Source organism: Erpetoichthys calabaricus, chromosome 8, assembly GCF_900747795.2.
Source record: "Erpetoichthys calabaricus chromosome 8, fErpCal1.3, whole genome shotgun sequence".
Lineage (NCBI taxonomy): Eukaryota > Metazoa > Chordata > Cladistia > Polypteriformes > Polypteridae > Erpetoichthys > Erpetoichthys calabaricus.
The window spans coordinates 179521989-179545666 of NC_041401.2; the positions used below are offsets into that span (position 1 = coordinate 179521989).

The window sequence follows — 23678 nt, forward strand, 5'->3', positions numbered from 1 at the left end:
CCTCAAGACTTTAAAATGAATAAGCTACGGACAGGCTAATTGCACTTTCTGAATTACATATATCCCTTTATGTTAGGTGCAAAACAAACATTGCATTCTGAAATTAGACCTTCAGGCTGAGTGGTATTTCATGATTATAAGATGAAATTCAGTACTTTAGAATGTCAAAGACCTAAACCCCACAGAAATGTTGTAACATGACCTGAAATTAATATTTTATGCTAGGAAACCTTTGATGTTGCTCATCATGGGGCATGGGGGAATGTTCCAACCGTCACAAAGTGATGTGAGAGACTGAATGAGAGAACTTGCAAATGCCATACAGACATTGACTTGAATGCAGGGAACTCTGGAGCTGTCAGGCATAAGTACTAATCATCCTGCACCCCATAATCAATTCTATCCTAGTATAAATACACTAACTATTTGAGCACATTTAGTCTCCTTCAAAATCAACCTTAAAAAAGACCACAAGAAACACAGTTTTCACAACGTATTTTATTCAAATTCAGTTTATAGCTATGCTTTTTTTAATTTAAATTTGAAAAAGAAAAAATAATTGATTACATTCTTCCAGATTGTTTCAGCAGTTGTAAGCTTGTTGTAAGCATTGTCCTGCATAATGGAAACCACTACAATGGCAGTGGCTCACTTAAGGAAAACAGTTGTAAAGTGACATACAGCTTCACTACTGAGATACAGTCTCTTGTATGTATATAGTAAGTAAACAAATGTACCCCTGATCATAATTTACTAAGATTTCACAGTGTCATTAGCAGTTGCTTTTCAAATCAGTAGTACCAGGAGCTGCTTCAAGTCAAAATTAATAAGGCACACTAGTGTTGACAACTTCTCCGTGTTTCTCTCTACCCTTTTAAAATAATGCATTTTTTAAACAAGATATGTCAGTAGCAGCAATTTCTTTAACACTCATTAGCAACAGCAGCAATTTCTTTAACACTTTTAAAATGCAGGCCATCTTTTGTGCAAATCTTGCTCATTTCTTAATCTTTGTATGAGTTGTGAAATTCAGAGTTACCTTTTAAATAAAGTGAATGTCTGACAGGCAAAGAAATCAAACCATGACCACAAGACTGAAAAGAGAGAGTGGTGTGCTAGAAAATTAATTTTGGAAGTGACAGCTGGTTTGTACACCACTGGTTCATTGTAATGTCGACTTTATTTGCAAATTATTTAATAAAGTAGTACCTCTTTCTTTTCTGTGTGTGTTTAGAACAGAATCACTTCTGCCAAAGTATATATAAACTACAGAGGGATGCACCCAATTATGGCCACACCCAAAGATGGAACTGTTAAATTGCCTTTTCCCTGCTCCTTCACACTACTAAAGGAGTCACCTTGACCTAAACAATTGTACATGAACCACCAAACAACAGTGGTTTTTAGTGACATTTGTCTTGTAACATAGCATTGTAACATAACATTCTTAGACACACTTAATCCAATTCAGGGTCATGGTGGGCAAAAGTCTATCCCAGCTGTACTATACAAATATCTTTGCAGCATTTGATTATTTTTGTCTTTCCCTAGCCACAACAGTAGTGCAGTGTATTCTGCATTTCTCATGACTTCTGTAACAAGGATTAAACAAACTTCAAGTTTTGCTTGTCTATGTTTATTTACAAAGGTATTACTTGAGCACCGACTACCAGAACAGGCCATAAAGAAACAGATTTAGTCATGGCTGTACTCCTGATTTAGGCTCCTTGCATTTTCCAATGTTCAAAAATCATTTCTACCTCTTCCTCGCACTGCCATGTGTTTAGTGATGTTTCTTTTGTAGCTGAATACTTAGGTATTTGTGATCCCAACCATTTGTTTAAACGTTTCCCATTTAAGTTGATTGTCTCCCTATGGCAGGGGTCCACAATCACAGTCCTGGAGGGCCACAGTGGCTGCAGGTTTTTGCTCCAACCCAGTTGCTTAATAAGAACCACTTATTGTTCAAGTAACAGTTCTGCTTCACTTTAGTGGTCGTGCTCATTAAGATTTTGAACCCTTATTGCTTATTTTAGTCTTAAACAGCTGTATTCTTGGTTTTTAATTGCTCCTAATTAGCAATAACATGCATATGACAAAAGAGACCAGCATTTCTCCGTTTAACTTGTTACCATTTACACCTGTGTGTATTTATCATGCATTATTGGGTTTAATTAAATAGTTAGAAGGAAAGTGAAGGACTGTGAATTACTCATCCATTTGAGCCTTCAAATCATTTGGATGATATCCTTAGAAAGGGGAAGAAAATCTAAGATATGAGAATTACCTGACATAGCAGTGTTAAAGCTCTAACAAGCTATGAAATTAAATTATTGGCAAGAATTGCTTTCTAATTAAGCAACCGGGTTAGAACAAAAACCTGCAGCCACTGCGGCCCTCCAGGACTGTGATTGAGGACCCCTGCCCTATGGCCTCAGTAAGTACTCTTTGTAAGTAAGTAGTCTTTATTTGAATTCTGTAATAAACGAATGGCACTCGATATTTTTTTTATGTCAATTGCGAAAGATATCCCTTAGATGGTGATTAACAGAGAAAAAGATGAACATTGAGCCACGCCACAGCATGAACCTCATTAACTCAAAGAAATTCATACTTAATTGATACTATTTTTGCATCAGAATATTCAGAAAGATACCATTTGTGTGTGTTATTTGACTAATTTGGCCAAATTAGTTAAACATAGCTACAGTAATTCCTTGTCTTATAATACTTATCTCAGTATTATAAATGCATATTAATAGTTATTTTTGTAATCCACTGGACATTCGCTATAATATTATTAATTAATTGTCTGTAATCTGAGGTCACAGGGGTAAGTGTGTGTTTCAGGCAGACATTATGGTTATCATTTTTTGGATTCCACCTGATGTTTGTTATAATAAAACTAATTATTAGTATGTAATCAGATGGCACAGGAGCAAATGTGAGAACTTAACTGCAACAAAGAGCACTAGGAAATATTTTACTCTCTAAATTTTGTCAAATGTGTCGAACCTCATCAGAAAGCACTAAGAACCAAAATGGGAAACAGAACAATGGATTGCTAAATAAATGGTTTCTTTTAATACTGTTGGTGTATTGTAAAGTTTAGTTCTGTAGAATAGTGTTACTGAATTACAGCATTTACATCCTTTTGCTTATTTATTTGTTTTGGAATGGAATCACATAGGACCTGGCCATCACAGAAATGGACTGAGCACAATGGACATTTAATCCGTGCACTAATTGGATCCTCTTTTACTCTATTTTAGGAGCATCCTCAGCAAACAGGACACCCACCAAGCTCTCTTACCCTCCTTGGTAAGTTACTAGTGAAGTCTCTTGTAATAGAGTAATCAATGACTCTTTTTTTCTCACTTTCATTGGTTCTTGCTGCTCACTTAAGAATAACACGTTTTTACTTAGAGGTCATAGTTTTGTACAGTATTTCCTGTAATAATAATTTCAAGCCTGTCTGCTTGAGTCATATCAGCATTAATATACTGTATATCTTATACTGTATCCATCCATTATCCAGCCCGCTATATCCTAAATAATTGCACCTAAGAGCACAGGAAAATTTTAAGTCTAATTGAGCTCTTTCTTGTATTTGTACTCTTGCGCCTTTTTATTTGATGACCACTAAAAATTACTGAATGCATTTCATGTTTTTTTTAGATCTCATTGAACACACTTCAAATCAGCTTGCTTTTTCATATAATATGTATACATACAGTGTATTTAACAGACAGTGCATTTCTAGTTGACCCATTGAAATCTAAGAATTTCATTTTTAATAAATAATTGCATATTTCTGCAATTGGTAAAATTATCCAACATAAGTTTTTTTTTATTTTTTATTTACCTTAGTCTTTTGTCTATTTTTTCCAGTGTTTTGCCAAAGATTGCATTTAGATGGGCTGTCTGCAGCAGCTTAGTTTGCAGTGAAGTCAATGTAAGAATTATGGGAGAGAAGGGGCCATTTGACCCAAATAGTCTAGTGCAAAATAAAAAAGAAACTATTGAATTTCCTTACACCTGATATTTAGAAGCTGCCTGTCGCAGTAAGTCCCAAAACAACATACTCAGCACAGTGTGCGGTCCCAGGCGAAAGAATGCTGGTCCAATTCCTTTATATAGGCCTAGGGGACCTTCCTTCCTTGTCACCTTCACAAAGCAGTCCAGAAAACCTCTGTAAAGACGACCCTGCAAAGAGATACATAACAAAATTTGACTCAGACTGTTTCAGTGACTTAGAACATCTGTGACATTTCGTGATGCTAGAGCATGAAAAGACTATGGGATTTACTAATTGTTGTATTGTTAGCTAGTTCAGCCAGTTAACTCTCCTTAACCAAGAGGAATAATCTGCACTTTAGGCTGGGTTTTCCCTGCGGAAATACCCACTGGAATGTTATACAACATAATGCTGAATTTCTGACTTATGTAGTTGTAAATGATATTGAATAGAATTTCAGGACAATTATAAACTCAAAGACGAAACAAAATTTTGATGAAAGTAACTTGTACACTAAAAGTTGAATCAGCCATTTCAGGTTTAAGTAAAATATAGTCAATAATATTTCTAGAAATTGATATATTTTTCTAAATCAGTCATTAGCAGGAATACCACAAAACTTACTGGTCGGGTACAATATTAAAATCAAAATGACCTTCCCTGCCGTATATTTCCCTTCATAATGCACTTGGTACTAACACCATTTACTTTAAGTAGGAAATTACATGGTAAAATAGCCTAGCATCAGTGCTAGCAAAGAAGCCACAGAAAGACATCATTTAAGTTTGAAAGGAACATGGTCCCTGCTCGTTATGTTCAAAGGACAATGGACCTTGCAATTTCTTTTCAAAGGTGCTATGGGATATCAACACTATCTTCTGTGTTAAATGTTCAAAAGCAATGCCTGTAATGATCATGAACATTCAATGTCAACATTGCTTACTGTTGTAGGACTGTGAAAAGTGAACAGCTGCAAGTTAATGTAGGTCACATGAAGACCTGTATTCTTCACCAGGAGGAACAATATGTATTTTAAGCTGTGCTCTGAATGTCAGTGACTGTGCGGTGCTGAAAGACCACTGTCCCTTTTTCTTTTTGGAAATAACTTTTACTGGATTGAACATCCAACACTTCTAGTAATTAAGCCAAATCTTTCAAAGAGTGATTTGATATACTTATTGGCAAATATTTTGCATTTTGTTAATTCAGATATGAAAGGGGTCGCCATGACACAAAGCTCATTTCAAAACAGCATCCACTACTCACAAACTTCCCTTTATACTGGACATCTAACAGAAATGTGCTGGGTCTCAATCCTTTGCTCTATTATCTTCTTATAGCTGCTGATCCCAACTACAGATATTTGTGTCTATAGCTATGCAATAACTGCATAGCAGTTATCATGATAAAAGGGTAGGGAATATAAATTAGGAGAATTTGGGGGCACTTTACTTCAGCATTGTGTTTCATACCTCTGCAACTGCCCATTAAGCTCATTTGCTTAGCAGATTGTAATTTTGTTTTCTACAGTTTAGTGTTTTGTCATTTGGTTTTGTTTGTGGTGGTTTTGAGTCTTTTTTTAGCGATGTTAGTACCTATATATATTTAACTTTTACACTTTCAGTTTGTTATTGATAATTGTTTTTGGATTTATTATGTGTTTGAAGTCTGACATGTTTTGTTGACTTCCACTTTAGATTAACAACAAATGTGCACCTTTTTTGGCTTGTCCAGATCTGCACAAATACTTTGGTGCACATAGTCAGCCGTATTTTATGGGCAGCGCAGTGTGTTACAGTCCTGTTTCTTAGCTTTTACATCCCAGGAGCAAACACCAAGGGGCTGTACTACACAGGCACCTTCTCTGTAGGTGCGTCATGCTGGCATGTATCTGGCAAAAATCTGATGTTATGAGGTAGAGAGCTACTAGCGGCTAAATCAATAATGAGTTTACAGCCTGATAATTAAGGCCCCAGATTGAATTGTAAGTTTTTAGTGTCATCTTTCTTCCAAAAACTATGCCTTTCTTGTGAAGTTTAAAGATTTATTGTCAGCTTGACTTGGGTTTTTAAATTGTCTGGTGTCAGTCTGGTGTCACCTTTTAGTGGACTGCTATCTTACCTGTCTAGGCTAGTGTGTTATGTACCCATTGTAATCAGATTCAGCTTTGGCTCCCAGTGATCCAGAATTTTAAAAAAATGGGTAAAGAAATGAACTGGTCAATACTAATGATAATAAAGAGAAAGACCAAAACCTAGAAATTTTGGATAAAATGTTTGACTTGTACTATGCAAGTGTACTTTTATCTTTTCTTGTTAATACATACAAATTGTCCATATTACCTACTTGAATGTTGCAATCTTGTTGTTTAAGCACAAAGAATGGGAAAACAAATAAAATATTGTCTGGATTCTCAGCATATAAGGTTTCTCTGCATAACTCTACCTTTTAAGGTACCAAACCCATGCATTTTTCCCTAAGTGATTTTTCTTCATTTCCTGCTGTGTAGCTTTCTTCAATTCTGCCTGATGTTTTTCTCCTGCTTTTGCTAACCTCTGCTACTTATGACATTTTTGTTTCATTTGGTCTCAAGTCAATTTTAGTGCTGTATAGTATGAGGGCTTCTGTGCTTAGAGCCACTGCCAAGAAGCTCATCAAGTACATTTTGGAAGAGAAGATAACTTCCTCTTCCATTTAACATCTACTTGCGCATTCTTAACTGTTTCAGCCTCCTTCACACATTTTTTAAGCTTTTGTCCCTTCAATTATTCAGCACTAAACTTAGATTTAAAGTGGGTTTAATTTGCACTTACTTCCAGATTGTGTGATGGACAATTAAATAGTAATAAAAACAGATAACATTTATTAGGAAGAAATGGAGATTTTATTTTCTGTTTCTTAGTATTCCATGTAGTCAACAGGGATTTATAATGGGATCACTTACTTCACTATGAGGCTGAAAGTAACCTAATGCTTCTTGTAGCATAACTGTTGCTGTGGCTGGAAATACAAGAACATTAATTTGAAGTCTGTTTGCCAATGTCAGGCTGCACTTTAATGTGAAAGTGTGTGTGTCATTAAGCATGGATCTGTGTTTGAACTTTTGGTGTTCTTCAAAGAAAGGAGCTAAGCTACCCAATGAACAAATGTAGCCTTATGTTAGTTAGTGGCATTTTCCCAAAGAGGGAGGCATACAATCACACCCATCAACATTAAAATTTGGTCTTCAGTGCATCTGTGCAGTGTTGCTTATCAATTCAATCTAAATATCTTGTGGTTGTTGAAATCAGAAAAGTATTATTAAAATACAGTTAGAAGCAGGCTAACCTTCCAGTAAATCTAGTCCTTGGAAAGGCAGCATTAGAAACTGGCTGACAAACAGGCAAATGTGAGAACAAACCTTACTGAAATTTTGACTACCATTGTTCCAGAATCATTAAGTATTATTAAATTGGTTGCATCATTATAGTTTAAAGGATTGGGATAATGAGGCACTTAGCTGTGTCCCCACAATTACACAGCCAGCTTTTGACAGAGAGTTCTGCTACAGTTTATACTTTCACATCTTTAGGGTGGAAAAGAAAGATGAATAGAGAAAGAAAACAGACAGCAAAAGTGTACACTCCATGAAGAGAGTGACCAAATTGGAAACCAAATCCTGATTACTGAAACTGTCAGAGAGCAACACTAACCACTGTCCCACCATGAAGATAATACACTGAATGGCTGCTTTATTATTTTAACTTTTGCTCTCCAGTGACACCTCCATTTATGCTAACAACAGGATTTATAATAGGTAGGTAAGTATAAAAAAATGTACATTTCATAGGTAAAATGGAAAAGATTAAAGATGTAAATAAATTTAGAAGAAGCACTGTGAAAGTCAAAGCAACACTCCCAAACATTTCTGTTCAATTTCCTATACAAGATACAGTATTTCAGGTGTATCCTCCATCCAAAAAGCACTCAACTAACTGTGATTCTGTAAGATAGAATATTGAGGAAAAGGCACTTGTATAGGCTGAAACAACTTGTACAAAATTACAGCTCCTCAATTAATAAAACAAGTTCAGCAATGGCCCTAAGAGAGGTAGACTATAATGAAAAGTCTTCATGTAATTTCAATTATGGAGTATAGGAGCTTAATAATACAGGTCCATTCTTGACAGCAAAAAAACTAAAACACGCTAAATGCACTAAAAAAACTGGAAAAGTACATCACTTGTCCCGATGAATCCCATTTCCTTCTGGTTCATACTAAGAGAGGGAAAGAAGATTTGCATCCATCCTACTTGATGTCAACAACACAGGCTGATGATTATGATAGAGTGACAAATATCTATCTGTCTGTCTGTCTGTCTGTCTGTCTGTCTGTCTGTCTGTCTGTCTGTCTACCTAAGTGAGGTGTCATAATTTTGCCATTTGTGACCGTGTGATGTTCACACTGTGGAGTAATATATTTTGAAATATAGAATAATTTGATTTTTTTCAGTTATACTGTACACTAAATGAATTAACATCTGTCAAACATAACAGAACATGTTGAAATTAGGGGGACTGGAAGGCCAGCACCTTACAAACCTGGAAGGGGCACCTGTCCATTGCAGGGTACCTCTTTCACACACCCATATTCAGCCAGTTTAAAGCTATCAGCTTATCAAACATGCACATCTTTGGTACACAGGTCAAAAAACAGAGACACCTAAGAGAAACAGACAGAGGAAGAACTTGCAAAATACCACCAACAACAATCAGGAACAGGATATACACTCAATAGACTGGACCAAAGGAACAAGAATTCTAACCACTGTGTCATTATGCATTCTAGTATTAATTAGTACATTAATAATAATAATAATTCTTTACATTTATATAGCCATTTTCTTACTACTCAAAGCGGTTTCCATGCAAGGAGGACTTGGGAAGCAAAACCACAATTTCCATACTGCAAAGCAGCAGTGAATCATGCATTATGCTGAACTTATTGGTGTTAATATAAGTTAACCATCACTTTCATCTAGACTAGGAATGGTCTTTACAAATGTGTGTTGTAGTAAACATTTATTTCAACCCTTTCTAGAAGAAAACTTGTGCAATAAACATTGGCTTACCTTACCCAGCTCATCTACAGGCTGGTTATAAAGTCGTGTACTGATGACATCGAAAGGAGTCATAGCTATGGCCACAGCAATACTACTTATCATAGCAGCATTGAGAGACACTAACCAGCTGTCCTGGACATACCACTGTAATAAACAGAAGAAGCTGTTTCATTATGGGTGACCAGAATGTGACATTAGGTACAGCAATAGTGCATTAGGCCCAAATTGTCTGATCTTAAATTATGGCCATGTTCCAGAAAAAATACCCTTCCAGAAAATAAGCAATAACTTCTAAAGCATTTGATTTTTAAAAAAAAATATGGAGTAATATCACATTACATAACATTTTTGTGCGTATTCCAATTTAGGGTCATGGAGGGATGAAGTCTTTTCTAGTAGAATCAGACAGACAGCAAACCGCCCTAGATATGACATAAGTCTGTGAAAGCCGCACACTCAAACTCATGCTTGGGCCTATTTGATATAGCTTGTTCACCTTGCATTAAAGGATAGGTCTGGTACTTTTCAAGTCAAAATAATTTCTTCATAATCATGGTATATATTAATTTGCCTTGTTAAACTGTGTCCTAAAGTGAAGCATTTTTTAGAAATTTTAATAGTACCTAGCCTTCTTTTGTGCTTTATAATGGAGGTAAAAGATACTGGGGGCCAACACAAAAACTAAAGCCTTTAAACTTACCAAGTATTTCAATTTTTCAAGCCACAAATGTTACTAAATACTGATCCACATCTTGAAATTGCACACATATTGCAAAACAGCATATCCATGCCATTATAAGAAAGAAAAAATATTGAAAAGCAAAACATTTTTGTAGGATCCAGCCATTTTAAAAGGATACTGGCAGTGCTCTTTACGGTGCTGTTCATCTATCTCTGCGGCAACACTTCAGCACAGTGAAGTGGCCATTATAAAAAATGCAATGCAATCAGTTCAGTTCAGATTTATTTTTATGTGTACAAAATACAGTGAAACTCTTAGTGAATGCTTCATTAACATGCACCATGCTATCATATAGTACGAGTCACACTTCGTAGGATATGAAATACAAAAATACAAAATAAAATTAGGCACAGTTGAAGAAAAAAATACATGATTTGAGTGTGTATCAGCAGGTAAATAACTGTGTCTGTATCTGATTCAGTATAATTATAATCTGATTCAGTGTAATTTATATATAACTGTATTTACTATATATATATATTTATTCAGTTTTAGTATAATCTGATTGAGTGCATGCATTGTTAATCAAAAAACAAGAAAATAACATGAATTTTGCATGTGCTGCCACTGCTGGTACTTGCTGTGAATTATGGCAGATGCATACTCAAATCAAATAATTACTGACAGATATGACACTATATCAAACATTTGCACACTTTTGAGCAGAGCATCAGTTGTTACAAGTTATGGTAGATTATAATTGTTAAAGTAACAGAACTGCAGAGACAGTAGGATAATATACAGGCTGAAGCTGTGGAAATTTGAAATGGGGGTGTGCTCAGGGTAAACTTCAAAACCCCACCCACAACAGACGCTGTCAACAAAATGGCAAACAGGATATGTATCTTTACCTAATGAAAACAGTCTCAGGTAATAAAATATATTACAAATATGCCTCAGAAATGCAAAGGGCAGGTTTTGCCACTTCAAAGTGAACATTTTTGGTTTGTTTTTGTTTTCACAGTTGGACCACATCCCATCACCTTCATTTTAAGATGGAAGAAAAATCTGGGTATTTTTTTAAATGTTTAAAAAAAATACTTCACTTTATAATATAAGTTTGAGTGGCAAAATAATATACGCATGATTGTGAATTAATAACTTGAAAAATATAGAACTTATCAATTTAACATTCATCATACAATTTGTAAATTATACACTGACAATGTCTGGGCATGAATTAAAACCAGTACTCTTCATTCATGTGGTAGCAACACTAAGTACTGTGCCCCTGTGGATAATAATATTAAAATATAATTAATAATAGTAATTAAAATAAAATCAGACCAAGCCAATCAAATTAATGAGAAACAGGACTTAGATATGCATCAGACTTTAGTAGTGAAATACTCTGGGCATAGATAAGTGAAGTCACTGATATGCTGATTTATCTTGGGAAGGTAAACAGTGGACAAATTGGTTATCGGAAAATTTGCTTTATTGGAAGCTAGAAGAAACGAGCAGCGATCAGATCTGTTAAAAAAGTGCCATCAATAAAGCAAAATGTTAGAGCTGGCAGAAACCAGCTGTGGGTTAGTGTGCCACAGAAGACTGCATCCTGATTTTTTAAATGTGGCCATGACATCTGTTGAAGGAATGTTTCTGGGCTAAATCCTCCTGCTTCTCCAGTTTAGGGCAGTGAGCCATTAATCTCCATATTGCTTTTTCTATATTTTTTGTGTGGCATGGTGCTTGTTCTTTAGATCTCAGCCTTTGTAGTTATAGAAAAGAAAGATCATAGTGAAACTTGATCGAAAAAAACGAGATATATTAAAAACAAAATCAATACTTAATTGTCAGTATAAAAAGGCAGAAATATTGGATATCTGTGCTATGTCATGTGGCTGCAAGAGCAAATAAAGCTTATGTGTCTTTACACAAATGCAGACCTCATCTGTTCACTGTAAGAGCAGATGTCAGTGCCACATAGGAAATGTATCACTACTCCACATTCTCTGAGCTGTTCAAGTCCTCTTCAGTACTATTAATCCAAGTAGTTTGTTTCATTTACAGTTATTTCAATCAAAAGAAATATGACAGCACTTATCTTACATGGTCCTTACCTGTTTTTGGGCAACCCACTCCTTGGCAGATGAGAAAGTAGCAAGTTGAGCAGCTGAGCCCACCATCACCCGTGGTACAGCCCCATTTACTCCCCGCCATAATCCCAAAATCCCTTGTGCTCGGTAGATGCTGGCAAATGCACTGGATACACCCTACATGAGAATAAAGTAAAAATGAAGGATTTGCTATTTTAGAAGAGATACAAATGAATGTTGCTGAGCTTCATTCACAGCAATAAGAACAACAGTTTTAATATTAAAACATAATGAGAATAATAATAAAATTGTTTACACAGTATACTTAAAGCTACTATTCAGCCAATGCAGTACATGTAAAGTTATCATGAGTTATAATACCCATTTTTATTTTGCGTTTAACTTGTACCATGGGAGATTTATGGTATAACGGTAAAATTAGGAGTATTTTATTATGGTAGATAGAAGTCATCAATTAGTCATGAGCTAATGTGTCATAGGGGAAAATGATATGTTGCAACCAGCCAGTGCCAGGAAAAACTGCCAGTGACCTTTAATGTCACAAAACTATATGCAATACTCATGAATGGCATAATTATTTAAAAGGAAAAGTGTTTAATTGGTACAGATAGAGTAGCACTTTCTGGTGAGCTAGGATGAGTCATCACTGACTGGAATAGCAATGCAATTTCCAATTTATAATTTCCCCTTCGGATTAATAAAGTATCTATCTATCTATCTATCTATCTATCTATCTATCTATCTATCTATCTATCTATCTATCTATCTATCTAAAGGAGCTAGGAAAAGTCATCAATGACCAATGCTTATTCTAAAAAATAAAACAGTACTCTAATACACTATATAATAAATGCACCAATCTAGTAGAGAAAGAGAATTCTAAAATGTAGAGTTCTAAAACATAGTGAACAAGGAGTTGCAATCCATAGTATATAGCCATATAAAAGAAACTAGAAATGCCCTATGTGGTATACTGGGTCCGCGGCTTCAAAAGAAAAGAGGTTTTAAATCCATAAAACCATGTCACTCTCTGTGGGTGCGATTGCATGGCCACGGGGAGTTAATTGGAGTAGTTGGAGCAAGTTGCACCTGCATGAGTGGGTGTGATTATTTACAATTTCTTTATTGGCTTCCTACGGTGTGCAATTAAGATGCTGCGCCCACGGAGGGGTGTGTGGGTGTGTGTGTGTGTATATATATATATATATATATATATATATATATATATATATATATATATACAGGCTGGCACAAGTTGAGAAATGGAGATCGATGGATCGAGGAAAAGAGGAAGATAAAGGAGGTTAAAGGATGGGAAAGAGCAGTATTGGCAGGAGGGTCTGGCCACCTAGAAGGAGGAGCAGAACGAGCTGGGGCCCCATGAAGGAGCGTTTGGTTGTGGCGCTCTAGTGGCTAGTCCGCCCCACTGAATGTTCGGGTGAGTGAGGTGAGCAAAGCAGGTGTCCTCCCAAGGGATCTGAGGAGCGACTATGTGAGCACGAAGGAAGAAGAGAGGAGTGCCGACCTCGGGCGGTCTGGCCGTGATGTCCTTAAGGCAGTCAAGACGGAGGTCGGCCGAAAGGAGCTCGTTGCTGTTGGGTCTTCCTTGTCTATGCGAGTTAGGAGTGAGCCGGGGAGAATGAGAGGAGGAGGTGTGCTAAGATCGTGAAGAGTGAGACTGCATTTTTAACCTCATTTGTCAGCTAATCTCGGTGACATTACCGACGGTGTCGGGTTCAAGAGCTCCCAGCAGTCGGATGGGAGCATGGAGCGAACCCGCATCGTCACACCCTAATTCATTATATGGGAGAAGACCTAAACTAAATGGCTACAGTAACCACATGATGGCTAGTTTGCCACAGGAAAGTCGAGGTTGATATAGCGAAAAGATATTATTCAGATGAAAGAACTCAGAACATCGGTTAAATTCTTGAACTAGGAAACAGTAGTTATGGTCTGTACTGTTAGAAGACAAACCAGAAACAGCTTATTATATCATTAAACAAAAAAAAACAGTGACATCAATGGTAAAGTCAGGGGAAATCAGCATGAAGAACAAGATCAATCCTTGTTTTTAATAAACATCTTGCAACATTAACAGTTTTTATTTATGCCAGCAGTCATTGTTATGCCATAAATTTTAGGCTGTAAAGAATAAAGGACGAGGTCACTGATTTTTTTCCACCTACATATTCATTGTAGGGATGATAACACTACAATGTCTGATATTGCTCAAATGTCACTAACAGTATTTGATCCAGATAGGGCCATATGGTAAATTCTCTAAATCTAGGTGAAAATATTTTTTGCTTCGGTAGTTTCTAAATTTGTCTGATGCATATATAGCATTATGAAGACATGTACATGTCAATCCAGACCTGTGCTGTTTCTAAGAAAAGGGGTCTATTGATGCTTACCGTCATTAAATACGGTAGCCTGTGGAACCCTTTTTTTTTTTTTTGCATCATTCGCTATCCAGCCCCTCACACCCTTAACTTTATTAATCATATTTATTAATGGATTGGTGACTTACCATCCATTAAAATGTATACGGTTACTTACAGATGTTGATAAATTAGTCGGAACAAAACATGTAGCCCTTTAGCAACTGAGCAATAGGGTTGTCTGTACATATAGAGAGAGTAGACACAACTTTTCCAATTCTATAGAATTTCAAATATTAGTGTACTAGGGGGCTCCGCCCCCTGCTCGCTTCGCTCGCCAACTCCTGGCGTTGGGGCATGACAAAGAGTGAGATGTATGAATTAGAAATAGAATAGTGTGTAGGTTTGGATGATGCCTATATAAATAAAAAATAGAGTGTTTGGCATAGAGTAATGTTTTATTGGAATATTTCTTTGTATACAACATTAGTAGTAAAGATGGTGTCTTGTCTTTGAATGAGTCTTCCTTGGCATGGATCATTTATAACTTTAACTTTAACGTCAGATGAACGTCGAACACGTGAGAAGGCAACATAAAGTTGTCCATGTCCAAAAACGGGTTCAGAGAGGTAGATGCCAACCTTGTCCATGGTTTGTCCTTGTGATTTGTTGATGGTCATGGCAAATGCAGGTTTAATGGGGAACTGTCGGCGTTTCAATGTAAAAGGTAATTCTAGGTCAGAACTCGTAAGGTCAATTCTAGGAATGAGAACAGTATTGTTAGCATGTGATTCTGCAAGAACTGTTGCTTGAATAACATTGTGTGTCATGGTGTTGACGACTAAACGTGTGCCATTGCATAAACCCTGTTTAGTGTTAAGGTTTCTTAATAGCATGATTATTGTTCCGTTTTTAAGGGTAAGGTTGTGTTGTGGTCATCCGTCCGGGTTAATAGTGTTCAAATATTCTAAGGGGAAATTCAGATGTTCATTGTCGTCATAAGAGTCAACTTTGTCAGAGCTTAGAAAGAGCTGTGTCTCTCCAGGAAGTAATGAAATGACCTGGTTATTAATGTGATTAACATTAATATTTTTTGGACATAATATAGTGTGTTGTGTTAATCACATATGCGAAAGCAGTATGGGCCATTGCCTTTTGGTGGCCTGATATGTACTCCGGTAGATGTAAAAGCAAATGAACTATTGTAGGATCTAATGCAGTTCATAAAGTTTTTACTTTCAGGCACATCGTTCGTTAGAAGCTTCTGTAGATATTCAGGATATGAATGTAAAGGAGGCAGTGTAATCTGCCCCTTTTGACAACAATGTGTAAATTCATTACTTGTATTGCCAGTTGTTTCTTAAGGGAAGTTAAGTGAATGACAATGATTGCAAATGACATTCATTAATCCCAATGAATTTTCCTCAATAGTGGACTCATTATTGAAGGCGTTGTCAGCCAACTGGCGTAATCGTTTAGCAGGTGTCTGGTGTTGATGTCCGCGACGGGCATGTTTTGCTTGTGGCGTTTGAGTGCCGCGTTGTTGCATGTCCATTATTTGTGACGCGCTATTTTTTACTTTTAATTGATTCGCCTCCGCTTTGCGAAAAGTCCGTTTCACTCTACGGCGTGCATTGTTTGTATCGAGCCTTGTCCGTTTTTGTATGTCGGTCAGTTGAGTTCTCTGCTTTTGGAGTCTTGCTTGCTTGTTTTGTGGCAGGTCATATGCGCGTTGTACACGTCTGCGTTCATTTATTCTGTCTCTTCGCTCCCTTTTTTGTATGTCTGAGACGCGAGCTCTTTCTTTTGAAATCGTGCTTGTTTCGATGTAGCACTTTGAGACGCGCGCTGTATGCGTCTACGTTCACTGTGTCTGTCCATTTGGGCACGTCTCTGTAACGGGGTCACTTGAGCTTTGCGTTTTTTGATCCGAGACATTTTTTCTCCCGGAGTTTCCTTTGCGCGTTGTATGCGCCGCCGTGTATTTTCTTGTTTCACTCGTGTTCGTGTGTTTGGGTCCCGTTATCCGATCCGAATCGTTTTGTACCCGTGACCGTGTATTCATGTCTTGTTTGTTCCTCAGCGTGCGAAATATGGATAAGTAATAAGGAGGATCGCACTCACTGTTAATATGGAGCCTTTTCTGCAGTTGAACGGTTAATAGTGCTTTATTGTAAGGAGATCCACCTATGCTGCCTAGTGTGAAGGTGTTGAGATGATGTATGTTTAATATGGACGTTTCCTTTAGATATGTGGCTTTGGGTGTCACTTCTTATTGATGTGGGGGGGGGGGTGATGATTTTTGTTGCGCGAGCGTCTTCTTTCTTTTTGTGTTCCAGGGGCTTGTTGAATCCCCCTCTTTGTGTGTGTCCCGTCCGTTGCTTGTAGGGTGTGTGGGGTGCTTTTGTGTTCTTTTTTTTTTGTGTTCCAGGGGCTTGTTAAATCCCCCTCTTGGTGTGTGTCCCGTCCGGTGCCTGTAGGGGGGGGGGGGTGCCTTGCTGTTGTGCGCGAGCATCTTCTTTTTTTTTGTGTGCTAGTTTCGTGTGCAATGGGTTTCGTGCGGCGCCTGCTTTTGACTACTTTTTTCTGTGCTCTTGGCACCTCATTTCTTTGACTCCTTTTTTCTGTGGTCTTGTCCGCCTCTCGCGGCCCCTCATCCGCCTCTCGCGGCCCCTCATTTCTTGGGGCGCCTGCGCAGTACGTCTTTTTGCGGCTACGGCCCATGGCCGGATGTCCCTGCGTCCATCCGGTTTAGCATTCTCGGTTAGTAATATGGATGATCGAGATCCAGCACAGTGTGACTTTGTGTGACCCTGAACAGTCATATAACCTGAGATTGCTAACATTCTAGAAATAAAGATACACATGTAGTGTATGAACTTGGAATTTGTGAGAACATCTTTGGCAAAGTAAATAAATACAGGTACTGTAAGTATAGTATTTACGTCATTATCTCAACTGACCTTCAACCTATGAGCAAAAAAGCACTGTAAGTATTTATTTTGTGCAGAATGTGCATAACCTGTTTCCCATATTCCTTACAAATTGGACTATTTTTATTAACAAAACGAAGTGATGTAATGCAAAATTGCTTCTGCCCCCCAATATACACAAGTATCAACTTTTTGCTCCCCTGGACTACTGCTTCCCTTTTCTTGCTTACCTGGTGGTTATGCTGATGTCCCACTGCGATTGCTGCAATTGTCTGTGCCTGGAGGTGTGTTTTTACCTAGAAAATAAAACAGAATAGCTTTAAAATGTGATAGATAGATAGATAGATAGATAGATAGATAGATAGATAGATAGATAGATACTGCATACTGTACTCATTCTGTGTAGCCCCTTCAGACGGAGAGTTAAATATACTGACGGATATTTTTGAGAGGTTCCATTCAATATTAAATTTGCGTAGTAGTTTGGCCAACAATAAATGTTTTCTCAGACTGAATTTAACTTTATGTAGAGTTTCTCCCTGACAATACTTAGTTTAACTTCTAAGCAGCTATTGTGTGGGAAATTTGCATGTACTCTCTTTGTTCATGTGGTTGTTTTCCCAGAATTCTACTCACAGTTCAGAGAAATCTTGTATTGTATTTTGTCAATTTGAAGCAAATTCTTGTTTGCTTTAGAAGGCCCTTGTGATATGTAAAATAAAGATTGAGTAATTAAAACTGTATATTTTAGAACAGATTGTGAATGTGTGTGCATGAGTATGATGGTGATGGATCTGGCATTCAATCCAAGAATGGTTCATACTATGTTTTCATTATTGCTTGGATAAGCCATGATTTTTGTTGATCCTGAAAATAATAACCCACAATCATAATGCTGAGAGATAGTTAATTATAGTTAGTTATAATCTTTCACTCAGTAGCCTTATGGCATAAACTCTTCTCTGATTATTAATAGGTTTATCTCAAATTACTAATAAGTCATAAGAACATAAGAAATTTGACAAATGAGAGAGGACCATTTAGTCCAGATACTTTTTAAATATTGTCAAAGTTTATGCTTCAACTACATGTCTCCGTAGTTTGTTCTAGAGTCCTATAACTCTTTGTGTAAAGAAGTGCTTCTGGACCTCAGTTGTAAATGCACATCCTCTTAATTTCCATTGATGTCCACAAGCATGCAATTCATCTTTAAGCTGAAAGAATTCAGCTGGATCTACTTTATCAATGTCTTTGAGAATTCTGAAGATTGGGATTATGTCCCCATGGTGTCTCCTCTGCTCAAGACTAAACAGGTTTAATTTATTTGAATCTGTCAAGAGTCGGACATTTCCTTAAGTCAACTGTCAGTGGGACTAGGCAGTAAACAATAATGCTATAAAAGCTACCTGATGGAAAATTACATTTGTAAAGCAAATTTATTTTACTCAAGATGAGTAGAGTTCACAGGCACTCTTAGCTGGAAGGCATGTCTCACTTTTAAAATACAAGGCTATTAGTTCAGCCCCTGCCTCTAACCCACTACATTGTCCTAAGAATAAAGTCAATTAAACCTGCATATGCCGCAAACAAGTATAATATATGTTAACAATTGTGTCCAATACAATTAGACCATATTACATATAATCTTGTTTGCTTTGTAAAGGATAAGACAATATGATTTCTCCCACTGTATAAAGTATGGACAGATTTTGTTTTTGTGTATTGAATATTTGTGCAAATCTCTGAACCATCTTCTTTTCCACTCAGTCATTTTGAAACCCAGTCTTGTTGGTTCCATGTGGATTTTAGTTTCTGCTTCAACTACTTTTTGATTTGAATACCAAGTTTTTCCATTAACTGAAAAAGACATTTAATTGAATGGTTTGATACAGTTATTATTTGACTGGTGCTCCTCTTTTTTCCAGTATGACCATACTAGATTGAGATAAATTACAGTTATTTTCATACTAGCTGCGTGTGTTTTTTGGGACAAAAAACAACCCGAAGACTCCCTAGCAGTTTTACTATATTCATGAACTTGGAGATGCATCCGGTAACTCTTAAGAATTACCCAGGGCAGAGAACATGGACCCACCGGCTTTCATAAAAAGACACCATACCAGTCCTATTAATCTCGAGAAAATACCTCCAGATAGGTCTTTTGTAGTGAGAAGTGAGGTGCATGCAGGCGCTGAAAAAATTTAAAAGTGCATGCATGTGCCATCTAGTGGCAGTGGTTGAGAATGAGCTGAACGGACTGCTCCATACACACAGACACACACACAGGTCTTTTGTTTATATACTGTATATCTAATATTTGTTTAAGATTGGGTTACAATTTAAGTAATCAACGCGGACTTCGATATATTCAGTGTTAAACTTTGCAGTGCACCTTCTATGTATATACAAAAAACTCACAGGAGAACATGAATACTTCGAATAGAATAGTGCAATGTTAAGAGAAGAATGACATTTCCTTGAATTGTAAGGAGGCTACTCCAGTTAGTAAATATAATAAGTAAAAATTAGCTGTATGAAAACACATTTTTATTAAAGTCCATTTTTGTTCATATACAGTCTGTCCAAACAAAACCAAAAATAGCATTCACAAAATAACCATATTATTTAAGTAATATTGATAATTCATTAACTATTTCTTTAAACTCATTTTAATAACTGGGCATGGTAATAAAGTACTTTGGTTAATATTTGTGAAAGATCATCCTCATTCTGAATTGTGTAAGTGCATTATTACTATAATGCAAAATTATCCATTTCTAAGCACAATGTGTCATAATGTGATATGCTTTTTTTGCTACTTGATGTTTGGATATAAAATGTTATGCAAGTTAATATTTTATTTCTATTTGTAAAAAATAAATATTCTCCTATGTAAGATATTTAATTTTAGCTGTCCATGAAAATAAGAATCCCCAGTTTTATTACCACCTCATAACAATAAAAAACATACATTAGATTTGCTGCTGATATGTTACTGAATTTATGCCTGCCAAATCAAAAATAGACATAAGGCTTTAATCTACACTGTACATGAACAATATTTGTTCCCTCTTGTTCCTCTCACTGCAGCGAAAGGACAGCATCATCTATACACGTTTCATTCACAATAATCTCCTTGTTCTCCTTGATCATACTGTCCCACTGCAAAACAAATTAGAAGATGGCTAACAATATGAGCTGATTAATAGTAAAAACAAACAATATAACAATGGATAGAAGAATTTACAAACAGGTAAGCAGGTCAGGCACTGCAAAGGATGAGTGCAGAACTGAAAATCTTCATGCAATTCCGTACAAACGTTTAATAATATAAGGAATCTATTTATGAACAATTAAGGAGTCAGATCACTAGGAGCTGAGTTAGAGTGTACTGTATGCTGTGGACTCGCATGAATGGACTTTGGTTGTTTTTTTTGTCTGACTTGAAGCCCTCAATCACACAAGCAAATATTTTTTTAATAAAAAGTACACTCTTTAACATTTAAAGAAGACTCATGAATGAAATATATAAAGCAAGTCCTATGTACCTACTAAGCTATAACAACACAGAGAAAGTAATCTATTCATTGTCTTTACCTGTGTCAGTGTATAGTGATGTAATACTGTAAATGTCTTAAAAAATTTAAACAAATAAATGACACCAAAAATGAGAAGACAATATAATGTGAATTACTGACAAAAACAGTTCATTGATTAGTAAATCGGCTGAAACAAAAATCAGTATTCACAGTGGGACACCAATGACCAGGCTATTGAACTAGTTTGTTAGTATTAATTAAACAAATTGAACTGGTTCCTGCCTTTGCTCAGGGAAGCGAAATAATTGTATTTTCTTGCTACACTTATGAGCATTCGGGGAAATTATACTAATTTCCAAAGTAAAAAACTCCCCATGACTCTGGAGTGGGATAAGTAGGTTTTGCAAATGGGTAGATGGTACATTAAATTAAAAATGAAGGAAACCCAGCAGTGAAATAAACCTAGGTATAAAAATATCTATCAGGTATATTTCCATTTGTTGACCCTGGCTAACTTTAAAAGGCACTCCGTCTATAGTATATTATAACCCAAACAGATAAATCTGAGGCATTCCATCTACAGCATAAATAATAGCCCACACAGGTAAATCTGCGGCATTGCTCTGTATAAAATGGATGTGTTTTTTATTGAATGACAATAAATATATCACTTTTTGTGTACTATAGCCCTTTTCACCACCATAACATAACTGCACTTCTGGTGTATAAAAGTCACTAACATTAATATACTCACCAAGTATGCTGGGCTGGCCACAAATGCCCCAAGGGCTCCTGATGCTGCGCCTGCCAGCAGACTGCCTCCAGGGGCCTGGGTAAATCCAGAGGCTTCGCAATATGAGTAGAAGCTGAGCCGAACGCCATTCATTAGGCCTTGGTAAAGAAGCCCAACAGAGAGTCCTTTCTGAAGCCCACGTAGTCCATCCACTCTCGCCACAGTCCACAGTGCCTGCAAAACACCCCGGTAATGCCTCTGATAAGAGCCCCGGGCCTTTAGTTCTCCTTGCAGTTGCAGCCTTGTCTTGACCACCTCCAGGGGATTAGTGAAAACACAGGCTCCACAACAAGCTGCGGCACCCAGGGCAAAGTCCAAAGGGAGCCACAAGGCTAAAGTTGGGGACAGAGGTGGACCTGGGGGTAAGGAAGCTGGGTTGGCCAATCCAGTTTCTGAGGAATGTTTCAGCAGCATTTTCTTTATCCAGTGGGTGGTTCACAATGTACTATACAGGTTTGCCACAAATTGCACGTCAGACTTTAAGGTGGAAAATTCACCATACAAAACGGGTGTCATCAGCATCACAGATTGTTGTGGCAACAAGTCCAGGCTATAGCTTTAAGAGCAGTCATTGGGCACAGAAGATTACTAGTGCCTAAGTTATGAATATCATCTCTGAATCCCCAAATCTGAGGCTGAATCTTGTTATTCAAATCCTTACAAGCGCACAGTGAATTCAGGAGAAGATCCAACCTGGTGACAAATCTCACCACCATGAGTTGCAGATGATAAGCAGTGCCTAGTTATTCTCCATCTGTAGCTGTCCAGATGGTTCTGGCCTTTTTGGTTAACCAGTTTGACATTGACTGGGTCTGTTGCTCCCCTTTGCCTTTCATTAGGCTCTATACAGATTCCTTCAGAAACGATAAATTTAGATTTTGTGAAAAGAGAAAACAAACAAGACGTGCCACTTGTATTCCTCTGCTTATTCTTCTCTCTGCCTCCTCTCTCCTGTCCCACAGCCTAGTGCTCAGGTTACTTATTCCCTCAAGAGCTCCACCTCCTACTTTCCCTCTAAGCCAATCCAGCAGGGCTATAGTCAGCTTCCCCTTGCACCGCCTGGTAGCAGGCCTCTCCTCCTTTCTAAAGTTTCCAAAGGGCAGTGGGCTGAGTTTGGGTGCGCTTGCGTACCATGTTTTGTGTGCGTGCAGCTGCCTGGCACATGAATGGCCCTTTGATTGTTAGTTATGCCTGAGTTGCAGCATCCATTTGCACATGCATATATGCACATAAACCCTGAAGGCACATGTGGCCTTTTTTCACTATTAATAATACTTTGGTAGATCTTGGGGTGAGAAGGTACTACATGCAACCCTGCAGGTACACATTACCACATCCACCTATCATATTGCATGGGCTTCCTGCAACTATTCAAGCATAACAATAGAAAATAATTGTTTCTAAGTGTCACAGCCAAATAATCATTATTCTTTTCTTTAAGCAGTCTCCCCCCCCCCCCCCCCATCTCCCCTGGAGCTGCAGTTAAGCTCTGCTGTAGCTCACTTGTCTCAATTGTTCACACATCACTGCTTTGTTCTTCACTGCCTGCAGGGCTGTCGCAATGCTGACGTGTGAGATTCACACTCTCAGCTGCCTGCCTGCCCTTCCTCCACATGGTGGCTGCACCCCACCTGAGGTCTTTTAAGGAGTAACTCTCTTTCTTAATATGAAAGATAGAGCCTTGATAATTAAGTATTATAAAAAAAAAAAAACAGGTACGGTGGGAGTAAATTGTGCAGGAACTCATGGGTCCAAAGTAAGACGTCTGAATGCAAGTTTTTTATGTTTAAACAGAAGTGCTAATGTACTTAACCTTGTTAGTGTGTAAAGAAAGACCTGTAACTAAGGGAAGCAGTAAATAAAGGGATAAGGGTAAGACAGAATAGCACAGGAATGCATTAACTACAGGATCTAAGAGGAGTGATGGCAGAATGCAGGAATAGTAATGACTTGAATGAAACTAATAAAAAAAGATCATGAACACTCACCTACTGGAATGTAACTGTGTGGCTGGCCCTGAACACGGTAACAAATTACTACAGTCATGTAAAATGTAAGTACACCCCATGGAAACTGTTGACTTGTTCAGCATATTTGAACCAAACAG

At 37.3% G+C, this 23678-nt stretch overlaps 1 protein-coding gene across 1 annotated transcript; it reads right to left on the reverse strand.

Moving 5' to 3' along the window:
- Window positions 1-487: 487 nt before the first annotated feature.
- On the reverse strand, window positions 488-22523 carry slc25a34 (solute carrier family 25 member 34). Its single transcript, XM_028807926.2, has 5 exons — window positions 21533-22523; window positions 17470-17535; window positions 11926-12078; window positions 9130-9264; window positions 488-4206 (listed from the first exon to the last, which is right to left on the reverse strand). The coding sequence occupies exons 1-5, from the start codon at window positions 21983-21985 to the stop codon at window positions 4033-4035; spliced, it is 981 nt and encodes a 326-aa protein (XP_028663759.1). The 5' UTR covers window positions 21986-22523; the 3' UTR covers window positions 488-4032.
- Window positions 22524-23678: the final 1155 nt, after the last annotated feature.

Bases quoted from the DNA above. Each gene is read 5' to 3' on its own strand.
- slc25a34 (XM_028807926.2), bottom strand. From the start codon at position 21,985: ATGCTGCTGAAACATTCCTCAGAAACTGGATTGGCCAACCCAGCTTCC. The intron at 9,265-11,925 runs GTAAGGACCATG...TGTTTATTACAG, and splicing joins AGTGGGTTGCCCAAAAACAG to TGGTATGTCCAGGACAGCTG. The intron at 4,207-9,129 runs GTAAGCCAATGT...ATCTCTTTGCAG, and splicing joins CTGTAGATGAGCTGGGTAAG to GGTCGTCTTTACAGAGGTTT.